Source organism: Solenopsis invicta, chromosome 1 (assembly GCF_016802725.1).
Source record: "Solenopsis invicta isolate M01_SB chromosome 1, UNIL_Sinv_3.0, whole genome shotgun sequence".
NCBI classification, from domain to species: Eukaryota; Metazoa; Arthropoda; class Insecta; order Hymenoptera; family Formicidae; genus Solenopsis; species Solenopsis invicta.
Window position 1 is genome coordinate 24100600 of NC_052664.1, and position 22137 is coordinate 24122736.

The 22137-nt window shown below is 33.0% G+C and overlaps 2 protein-coding genes across 2 annotated transcripts; both read right to left on the bottom strand.

Moving 5' to 3' along the window:
• Positions 1-8050: 8050 nt before the first annotated feature.
• On the bottom strand, positions 8051-9867 carry LOC120358886. The gene is made up of 4 exons (XM_039454586.1): positions 9680-9867; positions 9095-9336; positions 8517-8676; positions 8051-8429 (listed from the first exon to the last, which is right to left on the bottom strand). The coding sequence occupies exons 2-4, from the start codon at positions 9161-9163 to the stop codon at positions 8290-8292; spliced, it is 369 nt and encodes a 122-aa protein (XP_039310520.1). The 5' UTR covers positions 9164-9336; positions 9680-9867; the 3' UTR covers positions 8051-8289.
• Positions 9868-13807: 3940 nt separating this feature from the next.
• On the bottom strand, positions 13808-21922 carry LOC105207281 (fatty acid synthase-like). Its single transcript, XM_039454582.1, has 5 exons — positions 18738-21922; positions 17892-18360; positions 17427-17790; positions 15838-17324; positions 13808-15565 (listed from the first exon to the last, which is right to left on the bottom strand). The coding sequence occupies exons 1-5, from the start codon at positions 21900-21902 to the stop codon at positions 15201-15203; spliced, it is 5850 nt and encodes a 1949-aa protein (XP_039310516.1). The 5' UTR covers positions 21903-21922; the 3' UTR covers positions 13808-15200.
• Positions 21923-22137: the final 215 nt, after the last annotated feature.

Sequence of the window (22137 nt, forward strand, 5' to 3'; positions counted from 1 at the left end):
ATTGTATAAGATTAATGATAAAAAAAGTATTATATGCCTCACAATAAAGATATTGAAGACTATCGTTTAAATTAAAAAAAATTTTTTTCTTTTTTTAACATTTGCAACTAACATTAAAAAAATTTTTAGAGACATGATTTTTTAGGATTTTTTCTGTACTTTTAGATAAAAATATTAATTTTGGTGAGAAAAATTTAATAGTATTAAAAAAATTAATTTTTTAGTTTTAAGTAAAAAACTAAATTTTATCCATTTTTAAAAATCTGAAGAAATTCTCAAAAATACGTCAATACATGTAGAATATCACACCATAAAACAAATTTGTGAATTGCAATAGAATCCTCCAGAAAATAAATATTTTTTTCCAATACAAAATTATAATTTCAGCCAAAAGCTAGATGATATCAATTTTCATTGTCCAATTATTTAGTACTACATAACTAATATATTTTTAACAAATAACTATTGTTATCTCCAGCCTTACGGGAAAGGTAGGAAGGATAGGCTACCTGGGGTACGAGCAAGGCGTGGAGAGACGTAACGAATGCTTTATCTCGTGACCGTACAGATCGGACGTACGGCTCGAGGGCGAACGCACTGACATGGCTCAGAAATATGGGTCAACGTGCCGTGACACGCTTTAACGCCTATTCTTGAGCCGTGCGGTCGTCGGTCCTGATTAGAGTCAGAGAACTTAATCCCTTTAACTCGGGATCGGACCTAGCGTGACCTTTTTAGTCAGAAGGAAGGATGACGGTCTTGATTAAATAAATTGGTTAGATTTAAAAATTAAAATTTAACATATATTTTGAATTTTAGGTCTTACATACATTGTTGTTATATAACTCGACAAAAAAAATCAAACAAAATTATAAAGACAGGAGGAAAACAAAGAGGTTAAAATCGGCATACATTATCGGTAGTGAATATACATGAATGGTGCTTGAAATTACCGCAAGGTAATTAGTTACTAAATTATAATCTTATTATTATGTTTATTAAACGGAAAAGATGGAGTTTACGAATAAGTTGAATTTTAACATGATGATAAATCCGTATATGAGGAGGAGATGGAATTAATTTATTCCTTAATAAATTTATAATTATGCGTGGAGATTCATATGCTAACTATTAATTAAACTATTAATTCAAATCAGAACTTAAAATTTAAGAATGGAAATAGAACATTCATTTTTACGTAGAGATTTAAGGAATATTTAGAGGGAAAGTCGGGAAATTGTTTTAAATGGGAATTGCTGTGTTAATGCGGAAGAGAAAAATTTGATACCAATAATAATACTAATGATAATAATAATAATAATAATAATAATAATAATAATAATAATAATAATAATAATAATAATTGGGAGCAAGGATTTGGAACATGAACGGGTGTGATTGCTCATTAGCGATTGATTCTTGGCGAGTTAAATAAGAAATTGAGTAATACCCAAAACAAAAACAAGAGTGAAGAACTTACTAATGCATTCATTAATTTAAAATTGTCAATAAAGTCGCGCGATTTTCGCCAACAAATTGCAGCAAAGAGCTTCTGCGTACGCACTTCGACGGTACGTGTTCTCCGTTCCCGCCGAAATGGTCATAATCGTAAGAGTACAGTGCCTTGCAAACATCTTGTATTCTAACTTTTACATTAAATTGGTCGAGTATCTTGCCTCATATCGAATGATCTCCGCGGATAAAAGATACTTCAGGTAATTCATTAAAGTCTGAGTCTTTGAATTTGCTTTCATGTGTAGTATATTTATTACTCGATATAAGTGTATATATTTTACATAATCTAACTCTTCTAAATTGCATTTCTATGTCAACAATTTTTAAACGCTTTCTTCTCAAAATAGTTTATAAATACTAATTTCTTATTATTACGAAAATTTTACTTATTATTATTATTATTATTATTATCAGTAGTAGTAGTAGTAATAGTGGTGGTGGTGGTGGTGGTAGTAGTAGTAGTAGTAATCTTCATCAAATTTTTGTAAGAGCTAATTAATTTTCTTTGTTTCTAAGAAAGTCCTCTCGAAGAGGTGTGTGGACGGTTCGATAAATGCGACAGATTGTATTATTCTCATTATATCACTCGTCTCGAAATAGTTAATACAAGAGCGAAATATGTTTTCTACGTTCACCGAGACACTCATAGTCTAAGATCGGATCATTTTTCATATATACGAACGATGACATGGATAAATGAATCGATCTCACTTATCTATTCTACACCGAATATAACATGCATTTTAATAGCGATTTTAAAATTGATGTACGAATTAAAGAGAATAGCAAGTGTTGTTTTCTATAATTGCGTAGATTGACTGAGAAATCAAATAATCAGAGGAAACACACGATACGAGTCTCTCCAATTTTTCTTATCTATCGACTAATCATTGATTGATATTATTGTACAATATGAAAGTAAAATACTCCCATGATTTATGACAAAAGTTAGCTCGAAGGTGATGTGACGATGTGCTCTAGGCCCTTTTCGGCTGACTTTCACGACATTGCCCAAATCACTTCCATATCATTTATAATATTCGTACTGTTCCGCGTCAATAGTCGAGAAGATCAAAGTGCACATCTTGAGTGCACTTGAAGTGCACACGTTCGAGTACAAGTCACACTCAATTCTTGATCACGTCATATAATTTTTTAACACCTTCAATGTCATGGTGACCGCGCCAATGTTTGTTTTATTAACATATATAAAATATATTAGATTTTTGCAAATGTTGCTAATTGAAGAAAAACTAACATCCCAGATAGCAAAACGTGATAACTCAATCTAAAGCAAATCATCGCGCAGATTAAATTGCTTGTTAATTGCTATTACGTTGCCTTTTATTTAATGCGACAAAAATGTTTTAGTCAATTTAGTATCAATATGCTGAGTTTTATTGTCGAGAAAAATTATTGAAGTCAATCTGTGTTATTATATTGTGGTAAGTTGTGTTTAGAGCTTGCCATTACTATATTTTAAAAATTGTTTATAGCAATCTGCGAGCAACATGACAGCAACATGTGAGCAACAATTCCCATTTATAACTTGTAATAAGTATAATGCTGATAAGTTGTTGGAAACTTGCTGGTATTATATTTTAAAAACTATTGCTGGCAAGAACGTAACGGTAAGAGGATACCCCCTTCTGTTGCTTTGCTGACAACTAATATGAATATTTGTGACAAGTTGTCGACAACTTGCAATTATTTGGCTATCTGGGATTTACTTACATTTAAATTACAATCTTAGAATATATAATTTCTAATTAGGTTTCTACAAAAATGTTTTCATACAACATTAAATATGTTAATTCTAACGATGATTGAACTGATTTACCGAGCTCTGAATAATATTGAATAACGACAGTATTAAATTATTGACTATTTTAACTCTGGTCTTGATCCAAAAAATTAAGACTGTTGCGTTTGGGCCTATTTCATAAAACGATAAAAAGCAAACAATAGAGGTTTATATAGTCTTTTGAAATAAAATTTTGTGCTGCTTATGTATTTTTAACATTAAATATCTTTGTAACTAAATCTTAAATTATAATTTTATTGAAGTAAAATTCACTTGAAAATGTAAACTTTCAATCATTGCGCATTTTTTTAATAACTGGTAAATATCATATCATATTTTGAGGTTTTGTGTTGTAGACATAAAAATTTCTTTAATCGAACATTATACCTTTTAGTAAAGATTTTAAACTATGTGTAATGAGAGTAGAGAAGAAACGAAGAGGATTGAAATAATGTAAGAAGGAAGGAGAAAATATCGTGAGAATGTAAAATAATTAAAAAATAGAAAGGAGAAAGGAATTAAAGAAGGTGGAGGAGACAAAGTTTTTTAAATAAAGTACGAAAGAAATTAAGAATGTAATTAAACACAAATTTGAAAAATTTTTTTAATAATGAATGCATATCATAGTAATTCGACATTTTGTGTTTTAAGAATTAAAATTTCATTAACCGAACATTATCTCTTTTAGTAAAGATTTTAAAAAAATGTGTGAAATAATGTAAGGAAGAAGAAGGAAGAATTGTTAGAGTATAAAATAGGAAAATAATAGAAAGTAGAAAGGGTTTAAAGAAAGCTGAGAATGTAAAGATTTTTAAATAAGGACAAAAGGAATTAAGAGTGCAATTGAACATGAGTTTGAAGATTTTCTTAATGATCACCTGTATCTCAAAAAAAAATTAAATTTCAGAGGATTGAACTTTTCATTGCAATATCAACAGAACACGGATAGAAAAAATAAAAACATTTTCATTATACAGCTTTACCCAAGGTATCGTTTGAGAGTACTTAATCGATTCAGAAGTTATTGACATATGATAATCTTGTGTGCTTGGAAGTTGATGACTCGTGTATAATATTTTTTTCTTAATACAAAAATGCAATCGTATCACGTGCTAAGTATAAACGTTATTCTATATTAAATAATTATAAAATGTTTAAATTTTAAGTTTTGTATAGATTTGGGTTATATATGAAGAATATAAAAAAGTTACATATACGAGTATCAATTACAAGAATGTGATATTAATGCATACTACTTATTAATGATATTTTTATAGACATTTAATAATAAATCAAATCTATTCTATTTTTATTTATTCATAATCTGTTATCGAGAACATGACTATTTGTCATCGTGAACTCTATTATACTTAACCTTTAAACACACCGATCCTGTAAAATACGGAAACACATTTTTGGGTCTGGGAGACTTTTTCAACTTTGAGAAGCTATAACTTTGATTACAATCAATATTTTTCTACGATTTTTTTTTAAATAAAAGTTTAAAATCTCAAGAGTGTGACTGCACAATCGGCATTGCCAAAAAATAATTTATTGTGAAGTTATAAAAAAAAAACCATTAAGCAAAAATGAGAAATTGGTCAAAAATCCACTTTTCCTTCAAAAAAATCATATCTTCGCAATAAAAAACGTTTAAGGACTTTCAAATACGGGGTTTTAAAGCTAAAGAGTCACACTTTCAAAATAAAATTTGGCAAAGTCATTCTTTTTAAAAAGTATAATTATGTAACATGGAGAATATGAGATATTTTTAGGCATCTAAAAATCCACTTTAAAAAAAAAATCATATCTTTGCAACAAAAAACTTTGAAGAACTTTACAATACGGCTTTTGCAAGCTAAAGATTCATACTTTCAAAAAAAAGTTATATCATTGTCATTTCTATTAAAAAATGTACTTATATAACGAGGCGAATATGAGGTATTTTTGATTAAGTCGTGTTTACAATTGAAAATTGATGTGTTTCATGATATATTTTGGAAAAACTCTCTTTTCTACAGCATTTTATAGTATTCCAACTTTAGACAGAGTATATGCGAGTAACATCCGCAAACCAACCTATTCGAAAGTATTATGTCCAGTTTTTTTATGTAAAATACTCACAAAAAAAGTTTTATTTACACACTATATGGGTTGCATTGACCCTAACAAAACTTTGCTGCCGTGCCGTTCGAATTCTAGTTGACCAAAAAAGTTGATCAACCATATCAATCGAAAGAGGAGATTTCAAACTTTTTTTACGTCTTGGTCCGAACCTCCTATCTCATTCCGTCTTCACATAGCAAGCGTTCAAAACTTTATATGGGGTCTCTCAAACCCACTTACGTGTTTAAGGGTTAATCATAAATGTATAATTAGTTTTTGAAATTTATTATTCAATTTAGTAAAGAAAATTGTGTAAATTATTTTTTAAAAATATAAATAAATTTTTATTAATTTATGTAAAATTTTTCTTATCTTGATTAACTTTTTAATTTGTTTATAATTAAATATAATATAATGTTTTATACATTTATATGAATGTATATATACGTATGCATACACATGTACACACATACACACACTATATATATGTATATATATATATATATATATATATATATATATATATATATATATATATACATATTAAAAGCTCTGTAGCCTGCGCGTAGCGCGCGCTTGTTTTGTTCTAGTATGTTAAAAATTATATGTATCTTACCTGTTACAAGTAAAAGCAGTTTAAATGCGTGCGCGCTTTGCGACTTCAACAGGCACGAACTGATTGCACTGAAGACGCTTATGCGTCTTTTTTATAAGCTTAGCGCGCATCATCTTGCACCATCTTGATATATTTAAAATAGTTCAGAGCCGAAAAACGTTATTTTTACAATCTTCGCTTCTCTCCAGACGACTCAAATATGTCCATGAGAGCAGCATATTAGACTATTATTGAATGATTACAAGAATGTGATATTAATGTATACTACTTATTAATGATAATTTTATAGACATTTAGTAATAAATCAATCATATTCTATTTTTATTTATTTATAATTTGTCATCAAGAACATAATCTGTCATTTGTCATCGTGAACTCTATTATTTTTAATTAAAAATGTATAATTAATTTTTGAAATTTTTATTATTTATATTTAGTTATATGTAAACATGAAATTAAATAAATAGCGCGGGCGAAGCGCGCGCTAATGTTGTTCTAGTATAATAGAATATGCAAAAAGAATAAGTAATGAACTTATGAAACGTAAGATTTTCAGCTTTTTTTTCTCAAACAGCTACACATCTAATTCATAGTGACGACAAACGCGTCGGATTACGCTGTCGCGTCGTAATAGTCTTAAGTTTGCGGTAGGTCAGGATCGCCCGATCGCGTATGTCAGCCGCGTATCATCGCGCGCTAAAAAAAAGTATAGTTATATAACAGAGTACGACTGAAAAAGAGTTGTCAGCAATTGTATGGGCCGTGAAACATTTTAAGCCACATCTCTACGAATAAAATTCAAGATAATTGCTAGGCAAAAAAAAGATAGTCGTGACCGATATTTAGAAGTGGTTTAAAGCCATCTGATTAGTCTGTTTTATCCAAATTGGCTTTATTTAGAAATGGCATCTTTGACAAAATTACGTGTCATTTCACGCAATTTCTTGCTTCTGACGTCACGACTTCAATATAGTCGCGGCGAGTACTCAGGAACCTTAAAATTTGATAAATATTTTCTAACTTTATGCATATTATGTTATATACCCAAGTAGGAATAAAATACATTGAATCAGTATTGAATACTGACGAGATAGCGATACTGCACCAAAAAATAAGATTTATATTTCAGTACTGGCCTTCTATTAGACCAACATTAAAAAATTAATGGTATTGTACATACTAGCCCATTAGGCTTGTTTTCTATTCCTGCACTAGACTACACTGGAATGTTCCTTCTTACCTTCGCCAACTTTTAAACATCTATCTATTTCATTTCAAGTGTACACTAATTCAGAGAGTTTAGGAACCGAAAACAAACAAATTATGTAGATTAGTACAGAATAGTAGTACTGATTCAGCATATTACCGATAAGATTTTCAGTAACATCCCAGATAGCACATGGACGTCCATCGAACGTTCGTTTGCGAACGCCCAATGGGACGTCCATTGGACGCCCAATTTGGGCCCCCTTGGACGTCCAATGGACGTTCTTTCGAGGTACGTTTGCAAATCGATTGGACGTCCATAGAACGTCCATGCTGGACATCCATCAAACGTCCGGCGGACTATAATTGGACATTCATTGGATAGTCCAATTTTCACAAGCAGACATCCACAGAATGTCCAAAACATGTTCCGTGTTTGTAATTTCAATTAATTTTATAAATTTTAATATGCTCAATGCTTATTAAAAATATTTAAAGACATAAAATTTATAAAATTTAATTTATATTTATTAATTAATTAAAATAAATCAAATAGTGATGAAAACGTAAAAAATGCTGCGAATATATATAGCGTATATATAAAATTTTTGTGAACACCTGACATTATATTATTGTCAGTTGCGTACAATATAATTAAGTTTAATTTATCAAATGTGATACAATAAAGTTAAACACAATCAAATGCTAAAAAAACAATTTTCCATATAATTATAAAAACATATATTCTGATTTTTTTCATACAGTCTATCTTAATATATTATCACATAAAATTGTAATATTAATAAACTATATCTAAACAAAATAAACATTCAAAATAAAAAACTTTTTATCGTAGATACATGAAGATGTCAAAAATTATGTGTTATAAACTATTTCTTATTAATAATTAACTCAAAAAGCAAACTAAGTAAACCAAATAGGAACAAAAGCTGTTAAAAACTATTTCTTATTTATAATTAACTCAAAAAACAAACTATATAAGTAAACCAAATAAGAACTGAAACTGAGGCTTAAAAGAATCTCATTGATCTTCCAGTTGCCTTTGAACGTTTAATTTATTTTGTTCCGCATTAAGCCTTTCTTTTACCCTCTTGAGCCATTTCTGTATTGCCTCTTCGATATCCTTTTTTGTGAACATAGCGTTGACTATTTCGCCTGCGGCTATAACAGAATCCGATATATATTTACCTATTTAACATTTATTTAAAATAGCATAATTTAAAAAAGTAAGGATTATTAAAAACGTACCGATTAATAGCTGTGATAGCTTTAATGATCGAAATACACGTTTATTTTTTTTTCCCAACCAACTATATTCAGAAGCTAGTTTATTGGTGAAAATTTGGCTCAAGTTGCGTTTTATGAACTCGTATGCATTGTTCCCACCAATTTTTGAAGCTTCTAAAATCTGAAACAGTTTTGTTATTATGAAACAGCAGTATAGAAATACGGAATTGTGAAATAAATATTAAACAAAAAATAAATAATAGTCAAAGAACTTAAGTTAACGAGTTATCTAACATTTATTTTAATGGTGTAACTTATTATTATAATATTTACAATGGTTACATTTGAAATAACATTTAATGATGGAATAAAAGTTACATTTGTAGTAAACATGTTCACTAAACGCAATTTCAAATGTAACCATTGTGAATATTATAATAATTTAATATTATACATCAATAAAATAAATATTTGATGGCACGTAAACTTAGCTACGCTGTTTGCCTATTATTTATTTCCCGTTTAGTTTTTAATTTTGGAGCAATAAATAATATAATTTTATATGAAATAAATGATAACTATATACATTAAATATTTACCGATGTATTAAAATTTTCATCCGTTTTCAAAAAGCCTTCCATTTGCTCTAATTGCCTTTCATTATCCATAGGGATATTGCAGGAATAAAAAATGGATTGCTTCCTGACATCGTCTGCATTATTAAAATGTGCATAATTCGGATTCTCAACTGCATTTTTAATAATTCTTAAATTGTCACTTTGTTGCCAAATTTCTGCTTTAAGGGGATGCTGTTGTCGTATAATTTCTTTAAAATATGTCACTAAAACATAAATTGTTAAGGTATTTTATATTTTCTAGTACTGCATTTGAATCAACCAAATATTACTACGGATTATAAGTTTTGTTCTTTATTTCAGTAACTGTAACGATTACATTTTCTTTTAGATTTGATGGTATACATGTATTGAAATGTAGAATGTTTTATCCATCAGCATTTTCCAAAACTTTTGGATTAAACATATGATTAATGAATCAAATAGTCAACTGCGTACATTGAATACACAATTATTTAATTATTTAGTTAGTTGAATAAATAGCTATGTTAAATTTAAAGAGTACACCAAAAATATTTATTAATATTTGTTGCGTCAATATATACAAACCGTTATTATTTTGTAACTCTTTGTGAATTGGACAATGTTTGCAAGTGCAAATCAAATTATTGCTTGAAATCCTGTTGTCTAAAATGTTTGCTGGCTCATCATGTAACACACTGGATGCATCACTTTCATTTGACGAAAGGTTGAATTGAGATTTTGTCTTTTTTTTGTTTTGAGCTCCGTCACTTCTGAAATTTAATTATACAAAATGTACATTTTGCCACAGTACATATAGTTAGAATATATTTAAACAAACGTTTTAAAAGCGGAGGTGTTGGTAGGGTCCTATCCTCCTCGTCATCGGAAGAAGATAATAGTCGTTTACTGGGTCGCTTTCGCCGTACATCTATTTCAGAATTTAAATCAGAAGTGCATTCTGACTTTTGCATTTTTCCCTGGCAGTTTTGTAATCGGCTAGAAATATGAAGATTGATAATCAGATTATATCAGAACTTAATCTAAGGACTACGCGTGATATTTTTATCTAAAAACATAATATGAACTAAAACACTTAAAAATTAATTTATTGTACATATAGAAGAAATTTACTTAGGCTTAAATAAAAATCAATCGAAAAAATGTTTACAATGTCTTTAATGTTATAATGTTAACACATGCGTTTTTTAAAAGAAATATTTAGTACGATTTTATTTGTGATTGATTACCATCACAAATTATTGATTACCAGCACAAATTACCATAGATATATAAACAAATACTGCATATACTTACCAAAAGTGCTGTTTCGAAATATGCTGATTTCGTAAGAAGGCCAACATGTATTCGGTTGTTCATTTTTCCGAATAATGGCCATAATTTTATCGTTTTTAAACGGCGGCCAATAACATCGGTTTTGTATGATCCAACTAGATGGTACTGCCTCGACTGTATCTTCGTCAATAAATCTGACGACAGTCCATGTTTGATCTGACATTTCTACTGCTCCAATTAATGAATCAAACGCAGCCTTTAGTCTTAATAATTAAAAAAAAAACTTTAACATAATTTCTAAATCGCACTTACACTTATATATGCATTCTATATATAATAATTTTTATGTAAATTAAAAAAAAACTTTTGCACGAGGCATAACTACAAATAGCTTTTGATATAGATTGATCAAGTTTGAAAGAAAAATTTTCACAACAAAATTGGAAACATTTTTTATCAACAAATTATAAAATTAGAACACTATATTTTATCGTATAAAAACATAAAAACGGTTTGTTAATTGAGTTAACTTTTACTTTGTATCATGAATATAACATACAATTTAATATATTATTTAACTATTTTGAATGCAAAAGAGGAAAAACGATACTTTGGTTTTTGAATTTTAATTTCAGGCATTTGTATGCGATTTGTTTTATATCCCACATTTGTAAATCTTGGATACGATCAACAACATAAATTTCTAACTTTGATGACTCACATGGTTCCGAGTAAAAATTAGTAAGTGACTGATATTTATTGCCAATTACAAAAGTATTTTCATCGGTTGAAATAAAATTCTGAACAATTATAATAGTTCCATCGGTTAAACAACAGATATTATCAGGTGCTGCCGTTTTTAATATAAATTGTTTAAACACAATTTTATTATATTGACTCAATTTTGAATTGTAAATAATGTCATTTATAATCGGACCATTAAAGTGTAGATTTTGAAGTTGTGGCTTTCTATTAATTGTTCTTAATTTATCGATAGATTTTGCACAAGAATTTTGCTCGCTTATGCGACAAACAATCTGTTCTAACGGTTTCTCATTTTTACGAATCATATTTAAGATTGTTTGCAAATAATTTTCAAAGGCAAATGCACTAAATTCCTCCAATGTTCCAAATTTTGCAACATCATCATAAAGGTGAAGTAAATTATGCACATTATGTGATACATTTTCTTTTCCATATAGAATTATAAACGTTTTTACAAAATATTTCAACAGTGATTTCGCATAATCTAAATACAATTCTATGTGTTTTGAATTTGATAAAATAATGATAGCTACGTGTAAAGTTAAAAAGTTAACATATTTATCAGCATCCAGAACAGATTTTAAAACTAGTGGTCCTGTATATAACACAAAAGTTCTAAACTCAGTTGCTTTCCATCTATTGCTTTCAATTAATGATCTTGATTTTCGGTTAATTTCGCATGGTATATGACGATTTTGTTTCACCAATGATGCAGAGACTTCTGATATTTGATTAAAAGATAATTTGCATCGAGGTTTGCCATGACACCACATTTTTAAAACTAACGCTTTGACAATTCCTAGATACAATAAATGCATTGGATCAGATGGAAAATCCTTTACCATATCTAAATTAGGAATTGTTTCAAGTATAGATGGGCCTGTGTGATGACCTTTCTGTAATTTTCGACGAAAATCATGGTCCGTTCTTTGATCAAAACTATTTACATATGGATAACACACTCTGTCAAGATAATATTCTCCTTTACATATACATTTGTTACACGAATAATAACCCGAATGTCCTTTCGTGAATTTAATCAATGCTTTAACGGGTACATCACAGATAAATGCATTAATTTTAAATGCATAATTATACCCATTAATTGTTATGCCATTTAAAGTAAAATTAATTGCTTCCTCTGTAAAAGCTTGTAAAAATAAATTTGCATCTCCAGGTTTCTCATTTCCATAGTAAATCTCAACAACATTTACTTCGCTATAATTCTCTACTAAGTTGCATAAAATCGGGATATACTTGATTACTTGAGCTTTTAAATAAAGGAAGCCCATCGACATTCACATTAACTTGAATAGATTGCAAATTTTCAGAATATCGCGATACAAGTTCTTCAATGCAATTGCGCAATCCAAAATGATAATAATATCCTGGTGGAATACTTTGTACATTAATTTTCCTAGGAGTTTTTAATAAACTACGTGCATCAGTAGGTAATTCCGGATACTTGGGTTTTATGCGAGTCATTAATTCGGTCAATGCAACGTGTGATATGTGATTTCTGATTGCCCAATCTCGAAGCCATGGCAAAAAATTTAAACAGTCATCAGAATAAAAATTGTTAGATTCTGTATTAGCATTATAAATTACTTCGTCATTAGAATTATTTTCATTCATTACTTCAATTTCACAATCGATATTTATATTTGTGGAGTGATCAGAATCTTCGACAAGTAATTCACCATTGTTATCCAAATTCAATGATAAATTATGTAATTCATGTAACCTATTGTCAGCTTCAAGTGATGGTCTAGTAACGCTATTATTAGAATTCGGGAACGAAGTTCTTAATAATGACGTTTCACAAATGTTTTGTATAGTGTTAATCACCGAATCTGATATCTTTTTCGCTCGTCGATAATAATTATATTTTATTTTTGGCATTTTTTATCAAAATTATATTTCGTTTCCTTACTTGATTTTGATCTAATCTTGCCGTAATCTTTGTGATGTTATTTCCTTCGAAAAAATTCTGTGGAAAGAAAAGAAGGAATTGAACTATTTCCAATTACAATATATACATATACAAAAAGTGCAACATTAAATCAGTTTTGTATCAAATTGTATAAAAAACATTTTCTTATTAATGACTCACATTATGGTTTGATTTATTATTGATAGTTTTATAGGTTTTTATAAATTTTCAAACTAAGAAAGTGATTTCTAAAGAATAAATTATATTATTTAGTAGATAATGTAAAAAATAATTAGAAGAATATATGAAATTATAAAAATAATCATAAGTTAAAGCTTTATTAATGAAAAAAAAACTAATAATATGAAGAAAAAGTCCGTAACATTGGAAATACAGAGAGCACTATGTTGTGAAGAATTATTATGTGTAACGAAGATTAAACATGAATTTTATAATACAATTGCTTGTGAATATTAGAGAAACAAGTTTTATATTGCATATAAGTACAAATCAAAATGTGGTTCTTAGCTTCAAAAAAGGTGTGCACTTTAAGACTACAAATAAGAATTAGTCATATTTTAATATTGAATTTTGTGTTCCTCGTTTTTATTTACTTTTTATGGACCTTGTTTTTAATTGTATATAAATCTTCGTCAAAAATAAATAACAATTCTAAAATGTATATGTCTCAGCGGGAATAAACTTAATTTTTCCTCACTTAGTTTCGTTTCACTGAATTTATTTTTTATAGTCACAAATATAATCGTATAAGATACATGCACTTATTATTAATAACTGAATTTGACCTTTCGTCTTGGCACACTCTGAAGCAGCCACTCGTATCTCAACTCTTTACTTAATCCTCGTCTTTAGAGAAAAGAAAGAGTGAATAATTTCGTATCAAATTATAATTCACGATTTTCGTACGTGCGGAAGCGTGTACTCTGGCCCGTGGTCGAGAACGTAATGAATGCGAGAGGCGGCATCAAGACGAGCGATATCGTAATTGAATTGCAATTTTTTATCAAAAGAATGCTGCATAGTAACAGGAAAATTCGGGGGCTTGAGACCCCTGGTGACAACTGCGACTTCCCTTTGTTTTAATTTACACCGCATCGCCCATCCATCGCCCGCTCCCCGCACAACACGCACACTTCCACTCGCATGCGTCTATATGCTTGTGATCGCTTCGTTACAGTATATATAAAGTTAACAAATATCAATATTGCGTATTTTATTGTAGCTATAAATTATAAGTATAAATTAAAACTGTCCACAGATTTTTACGTTTGTTTACACATATGAAGCATTAAACATTGCAAAATGCATGTATAATTACGTTATAGAAATAATGAGGAAGAAATATTTAGATGGTTTATAATCTAAAAGAAATCGAAGACTCATCAAAAGAAATATACTTACTGTATCTAGTTTTCCCTGCTTCTACACAACGTTCTATACTACACAATGCGTTTTCTATAGTACTACACAATGTTCAGAAAAAGATCATTTGCACTGAAAACACATTTATGTCCGCGAAAAGTAAACATTTAACTTTGGCCGGCACCAGTATATGCCGCGTGTTGCCGTGTGTTCTGGCCAGTTCCAGCTTAGAAAAATCGAGCCTGCGCAATAGCGCTTTTCAGTGAATGGCTGGAAGCGCGCAACCATTAATTTCAAATTAGAGAATAAAAGAAAATTATCGCATATTATTGTTATAAAAAATTTCAGTAATTAAAATTGTACAAGATGAGGCAATAACTATTTATTACCACCTTTTATTCTTCGAATTTATCAATTTGAACTGGATCTGTAACAATTATTATATAGATTACAAAATTACAAAAGTTTTCTAAAAACGTTTGGTATATTAACATTACATTATTGTTATTATAATATATTAAAATAAAGATTAAGAAGCATATACAAATAAAAAATTTCCAAAACTTGTATTTGTCTGTGTCATATAAATACAATAGAAATAAAATATTATATATTAATGGATAAACATTATATATAAGATTTGTGTCCAAGAACATATCTGTAAAATGTCCTGTTTAAGATATTCCAAAATATATCCAAAAATGGACATCCATATAATCTTCTTGATCCATATTATCTTCTTGATAATTCTTGCAATGTACCAATAGTTAAGGCACGAATCTTTTGCGCCGATAATACGATATCGTAATTTCTTTCAAGAGTCTGTTTTATCTCCGTGCCCATTAACGAATCCATACCCAAGTCGGCCAAGGTATTATTGGGATTAATCGAATCAACATCTTTAATACCTAAGATATTGGCAACAGTTGTGACAAGATTGGCCTTGTTGCCATCGTCGGATTTATATTTTTCAGCTAACACCGAAGAAGCCAACACCGGATGTGACTGTTGAAGAAATATATCCATCGTTGCGAGACAACTTGATATCTGTTGTGGTATAGTACCGCCCACCTCGGCGTCGTTACCTCCCATCATTTCTGAAAAGGTAAAAATGTCATAAGAAAAATTGTGTATATATGAAATTAATAAATTCTGTAGACAACAATGTTATATAAAATATGCATTACGTATTGTTTCATTATTATTTTATAAATTATACTTTTTAAAAGGACATAAAATAAAGATTGAGTTTACAAAGGTAAAGAAAAGGCAAATCGGAAAAAGTTTGGAGAGACGATTCATTCAAGAATTTGATTAAAAAAAAGATTTCTATTTTTTTGGAACATTTCATATATTAATATAATATTACCCATGATTAAGCCAACGTCTGCGATGGCACCCCATTGAATGGCAAGACCAGGTAAACCATTAGTCTGCCTCTCTTCCATCATTCTTTCCATGGCTGAGTTTGCGAAACCGTAGTTTGTTTGACCCATATTACCACGACCGCTTGATACAGACGAAAATACCACAAAGTAATCGAGCGATGGGCAGAGTTTTCTCGATACCGCGTCTAAATTTCTTGTAACATTGATTTTCGGTGAAATAACTGTCTTGAAATCGGCTTCTTCCAAATTTTCGATGAGAGCATCACGAAGGACGGCTGCTAAATTGAATATACCGCCTACCGGAGCGATGCGGTTGCTTTTTTGAATTAATCTTTTAGCACCCGTTAACGTCGTAATATTCTCTGTGCAAACAACAATTTGTATGCCACTTTCGCGCCAGCGACGTACACACAGTGCTTGATAACCGGTACGTATGCCTGAGCGTGATACGAGAACGATAAATTTGGCGCCGCGGCTGATCATCCAGTCGGCCAACTCCAGACCGAACCCACCGAGACCGCCAACCAAGATGTATGATTTCTCCGGATTCATGTAAGTACGGGGAATCGCGGCTACTGTCTTTGGCGTTGGTGACGCACGTTTCTTTGGTTCTTCATCACGGATTTTTAGTAGCACTTTACCCTTATGTTTGCCTGTCGCCATGAATCTGAATCCCGATTCAAGCTGTTGTTCTGTAAAAATGTTTGATTGGAGCGGACGTATCGCGCCATTTTCGATTCCCTCCGAAACGAGTTTTATCAATTCCTTTTTTTCCACGCTGTCTTTTTCGAATAGCTCATCCAACAATATACCATGAAAAGACGTATTCTTCAAAAACATTGACATTTCTACACGGCTGCCATTCAACATATCATACTTGCCAATTTCAAGGAAACGGCCACCGTACGCCAGACACCGAATGCCAGCTTCCAATTTCTCCTCTGTCAATGAATTTAGTACAACGTCGACTCCACGCCCTTCTGTTTCAACAAGTATCAGTTGTTCAAAATTTGTATCTCGGGAATTGCCGATATGCCTGTCGTTTAACTGCGGAAAGACTTTCTTCAAATATTCTCTCTTCTCCGGCGTGCCGACGGTAGTAAAGACGGTACACTTAGCGTACAGAGCAATGGCAATTGCAGCTTGACCGACGCCGCCTGTACCAGCGTGGATTAGCACGCTTTCGCCTGCTTTCAATCGACCCCGTATAAACAGAGCATAATAACTAGTTGTGTAAGCGACAGGTATCGTTGCCGCTTGTTCCAAGCTCCACTTGTCGGGTACCTCCCAAAGAAAATCACGTTCCGCTACCACGGTAGTCGCTAATCCTTTAGCTGCAACCATGCCCATTACGCGACGACCATCGGTGTCTCTTCCAGAAAATTCAAGTCCCAATATGCACTCTTCCGTAGCCATATTCCGTGGTAAGGCGTCTAGCGATAGTTTGCCACTTGCCAACATGATATCCCTATCATTCAAAGAATTTATATCCATTTATTCTAATTGAATGCTATCGTTGAAAATTTTCAATAAATTTCCAATAAATACTACGTTGATAAATAATACTTACCTAAAATTAATTGAAGAATAGTACACGTGGCAAAACGTCATATTGGGAAAATTGTCAGATCGGTAGTAACTTAATGGGCCTTCCATCCATCTTAAGCTGCTGAGGTCTCCCCTCATCAATGTGTTTACGTAAGCGTGCTCCACCTGTAGGGAAGATACATTGTTCTGTTGATCCAATGGCAAGTGTCGATAACTGCCCCATTGTCCTCCTTTTAACACATTGGCCATCAATCCTTTGTCTATTTGTTCTGCGTAAAACGGTGAGGATAAGCCAAACTTGGGAGCGTTCTTGTCTTGGATGAAGACATAGCGCGCATTTGCACCACCTGTTTCGCGCCGTATGCAAGTCATGAGTCCGACTAAGCCTATGAATAAAAAGACAAGATTTTGACCCGTTTACTTTGATTTTGTTCCGATAATTAGGATTGCAGAGCAAATAAAAAAAATGAACTTTTTTCTATCTTACCAAGGGTTTCTTCGCCCTGGGATACAAGGAGTACTTCTTGACCCTCGCTATCAGATTTCTTCAATGTTGTTTTTAAATTCTCCAGCCATGAGAGATTTTTCTCTGTAATTTGTATGACGATCGGTTCTCTCCTTTCTTCTCGTTTTTTCAGCAGCAAGTATGTTTTTCCTGCTGGATCGGTTTGTTTCCCGGCCAACGTCAGATCAGTTTCCTCTAACGTGATCTTCAAATCCAGTTGCTTAGCGGTTTCCTCCAGAAGAATGAAACAACCAGGTTTTAAAGCAGCCACCAAGTTTTGGAGAATAATATGAGACTGATTTGACAAAACATCCGCCGCTATGACGAGGTGCACATCCTGAGCGGGAGGTGCAGACTTTACATCTCGCGTTACAACGTCGGCATTCACGTTCATTTGACTTAAACACTCTATGTAATTGTCGGCAGAAACTGCGATCACTTGTAAATCAATCTGGAACAAATCAAGTGGTTTTATAGTAATTTTAAATACTGAAAAGGGACTTCTTAATAAGAAGTAATTACAAATAGAAACAAATTATGTCTGTCAATTTGTGACATGCCTTATTTCATTTGTAAGCTTACATGCATTTTAAAGCTGTGCATACAAATACAAGAAATAAGTAAACAGTTTAGTAAGCCGAAATGCTTTCTTCAAATGAGCGCGTCATCATAATCAGCGCAATCATAGATTTTTTTATTTCTAATTATGAATTTCTAGAGTTTACGTTAATCTTTGATATTGTATACACGAAAAAGTATTAGGAACTTTCTAAATTATTTCATTTTGACTGACATAAACTCTTTATTACAATCTTGCGGTACACTTACGATAGGCGAGCCTAGTTCACCATTGAAAATTTCAAATATAATGGGGGCCAAAAGAGCTTCTGCGGGTCGTTCGCCTGCAACTTCCACGGCCTTCAGTTTCATTGCCATCATGTTCTCACACATAATTTGTAAAAGTACAGTGAGTGCGTGTATTTTTCCTCTCTTTGGATCTTCTATTAGATTATTCGAATTTTCATAAGGCACAAAAGTGTACCGTTCATATTTGGGATCGACTTGAGTCTGTTGTCGTCGAGGTGCCAAAGAAAATTTTATTCTTCTGAGCTCGATACCACCCGATTTAACAATATTGATGTTCTTATAGTGATACACCGGTAATCCACCATTTTCTGGCAATTCTTTTACCAATCGTTTATGAAGAACGGGGTTGATCGCGGCGTATTGGAGACGCGTCGGTAAATACAGTAGTCTATGTCTAGAGGACATTATGCTAAACTGAAGCATAGTATCTACGTACGGAATCCATTGATTGAACCAGTACAATTGACCGACAACGCTGTAATTATCAGAAGATTTGATTCCTTGAAAAGTATCGCGATACTCGCATCTGCGCAGCCTCAATTCCTTATAAATATCTTTAGCTTTCAATGGCAAAATCTCCTCGTTGGTAGGTGGCATTGGTGGTGTCGGCAGCTTCAATTGATCCTTCTCGATAGCCTTGGACACGCGGACGTTTCCGCTAACGACGATTGTACCGGCCTCACAGATTTCAAAGTCGCCCGTTCCTTCGAAAATGGTTATCGAGAATTTTACTGCTCCCTCCTTCGTCAAAATAGTCGCTCGCTGAAACCACACGTTCTCGAATATCACAGGCAATTGTTCAAAATCAGTGCCGCGTAGTTTCGCTAAAGTTTTCCATACTAGAAGAATATAGCCCGAGGCTGGAAAAAGCACTCGTCCGTCTATCTCATGTCCAGCTAGATATGCATCTGTTTCTTTTGCTATATCTATTTCAACTATATTTTCTCCCGAGTGGCTTGATATCTGATTAAAATTAGGGACATCCCACGCGATAGAATGGTCCCACTTGATTAGAGGCCCGATCATCGGTGTTCCTCGACCAACTGGAAAACTTATCGCTGGATATAATTTGGAGATGTTCGGTTGCGCACCAGCCATATATAGCTTACCCACATTAGACAGCAGAAAGATTAAATTGTCCGAATGATCGCGTTTATGGAGACAGATGTTGGTCACCGTTGGTGGTAACGATCTTCGCAAAATTGCCTGTAGCAAACAATGTGGTGCAATTTCGATTGTTATCGCGTTCTCTGGAATACGCGCGATCGCTTCGTGGAAGAGCACAGGAGAGAGTAAATTATTTACGTGATACGCAGACGAGCTAGATTGCGCGAGCGGACTGCTCCATGCAGACTCCGGTATGGAACTGGAAATCCATCTGGCTGATCTTTGCTTTGGATTCGGGATGATTTTGTCGAGCGAAGCGCGTAGCTTAGGCCCGGCCGAGGCGATGTATTGGCTGTGGAAGGCGTAGCCGGAACTTTTCACCATCTTTACGAAGATATCTTTGCTCTTGAGCGTTTCTGCAAATTTTTGCATAGACTCAGGCGGACCGGAAATAGTGATCGAGTCCGCAGCGTTGTGACAAGCTGGAACGATATCGGGTGGACACATTTTTCTGGCTTCCTCCCAACTTAAACCAACTGCCGCCATAGCGCCAAGTTCCAACTTGGAATCCATAATCGCCTTGCCTCTAGAGTAAGCCGCTAAGACAGTTTGCTCCCGTGTAAACGCACCGTCAGCATAAGCACAACCCAATTCTCCAACGGAGTGTCCGACTATACCGTCCGGCGATATACCTATCGACGTTAAAATATCCACGAGAGCTACCTGCATAGCCGCGATAGTCACAAAAGATTTGAGTATATCCTCGAACGTCTCGTCAGTGGCGTTCATGATGATATTAATGAGGTCGATGCCGTGGGGTGCCAATGCGTCCGCGCATCGTCGCAAACTACGTTGAAAAGTTTCAATGCCGAACAATCCATGACCCATGCCTGGCCATTGCGAGCCCATACCGGAAAATATGAACCAAATGGGTCGCCTTTCTTTATAACTCGTTCTCTCGCTCACTTCACGCGTACCATCAATGTTAACTATTTCGTAACCGCGAATTTCATGGCCGGAAATATCGTTATTATGTATTGTGTGCAGCAACGAGAGAAACTCATCGTCATTACGATGGTCTTTTGTTTTGTCCAATAAAGTGTGTACCGCTTCTTTCGTTCGACCCGATACAACAACTAATTTCGGCAACAATTCGGTCATGTTCAATAGCGGTGATAGTTTTGGTTTTGCATTGCTGCAAAGAATGGCATGCGCATTTGCGCCGCCAAAGCCGAACGAATTGATGCCCACAAGACCACCGTTCCATGGTGTGGCCTTGTTGACTACTCGAATGCGTCCTTCCTTTAAGGCAGGAATATTTGTATTCGGAGTATCAAAGTGCAAATTTGCGGGTATTACACCTGCTTCCATTGCGATCAATACCTTAGCGATTGAGCATAATCCACTGGCCGGTTCCGCATGACCCATGTTAGATTTGACTGAGCCAATTAGCAAAGGAGTCTTCCGGTCTTTGCAGAATAGTTTGTCGATAGAATTTACCTCCTCTGGATCACCTACTTTGGTACCAGTACCATGAGCTTCCACGTAACTCACGTCTGCGGGATTAATTCCTGCTTCGTTATAAATATCGTTCATCAATTGGTTCTGCTTTTCACCATTGGGATACACAATACCCTGGGGTTTGTAGCCGTCGATATTTGTCCCTGTGTGTATCACCGTCGCGTATACTCTACGCGCATTCTTTGCTTTTTGCAAATATATTGCCACCACCGCTTCAGCTCTCACGTAACCGACACCCGAAGCATCGAATGCCTTACATTTGCCATCCTGGGACAGCATATTCAATTTGTGAAATTGAAGTGAGGAATTCGGCCTTAACACGAGATTCAGTCCACCGACGATAGCAGCATCGCACTCGCCGGCGCGTATTGCGCTCACAGCGTGATGTAACCCGTACATGGACGATGAAAAAGCCGTATCCACTGCGTAACTAGGTCCAGTAAAATCAAACGAGTACGAAACTTTATTTGCGAACATGGCTTTTGCGCTTCCCAGCATACTGTATCCTGCAAAGAAATATAAATTTTTTTATTTATTTTTATCAAATCATGCCATCTTCTCTCATGCCATAAGATATTTATAATAAATATACAAATATAAACAACAATTATTACACGTACACTCAAATAAAAGTTATGTTTCATTGAAGAAATTGTTTCTTTAACTAGACTTTTATAGATAGAAAAATAAAAGTAATTATAAACTGATCATGAGAAAATATTTTGGCATTATA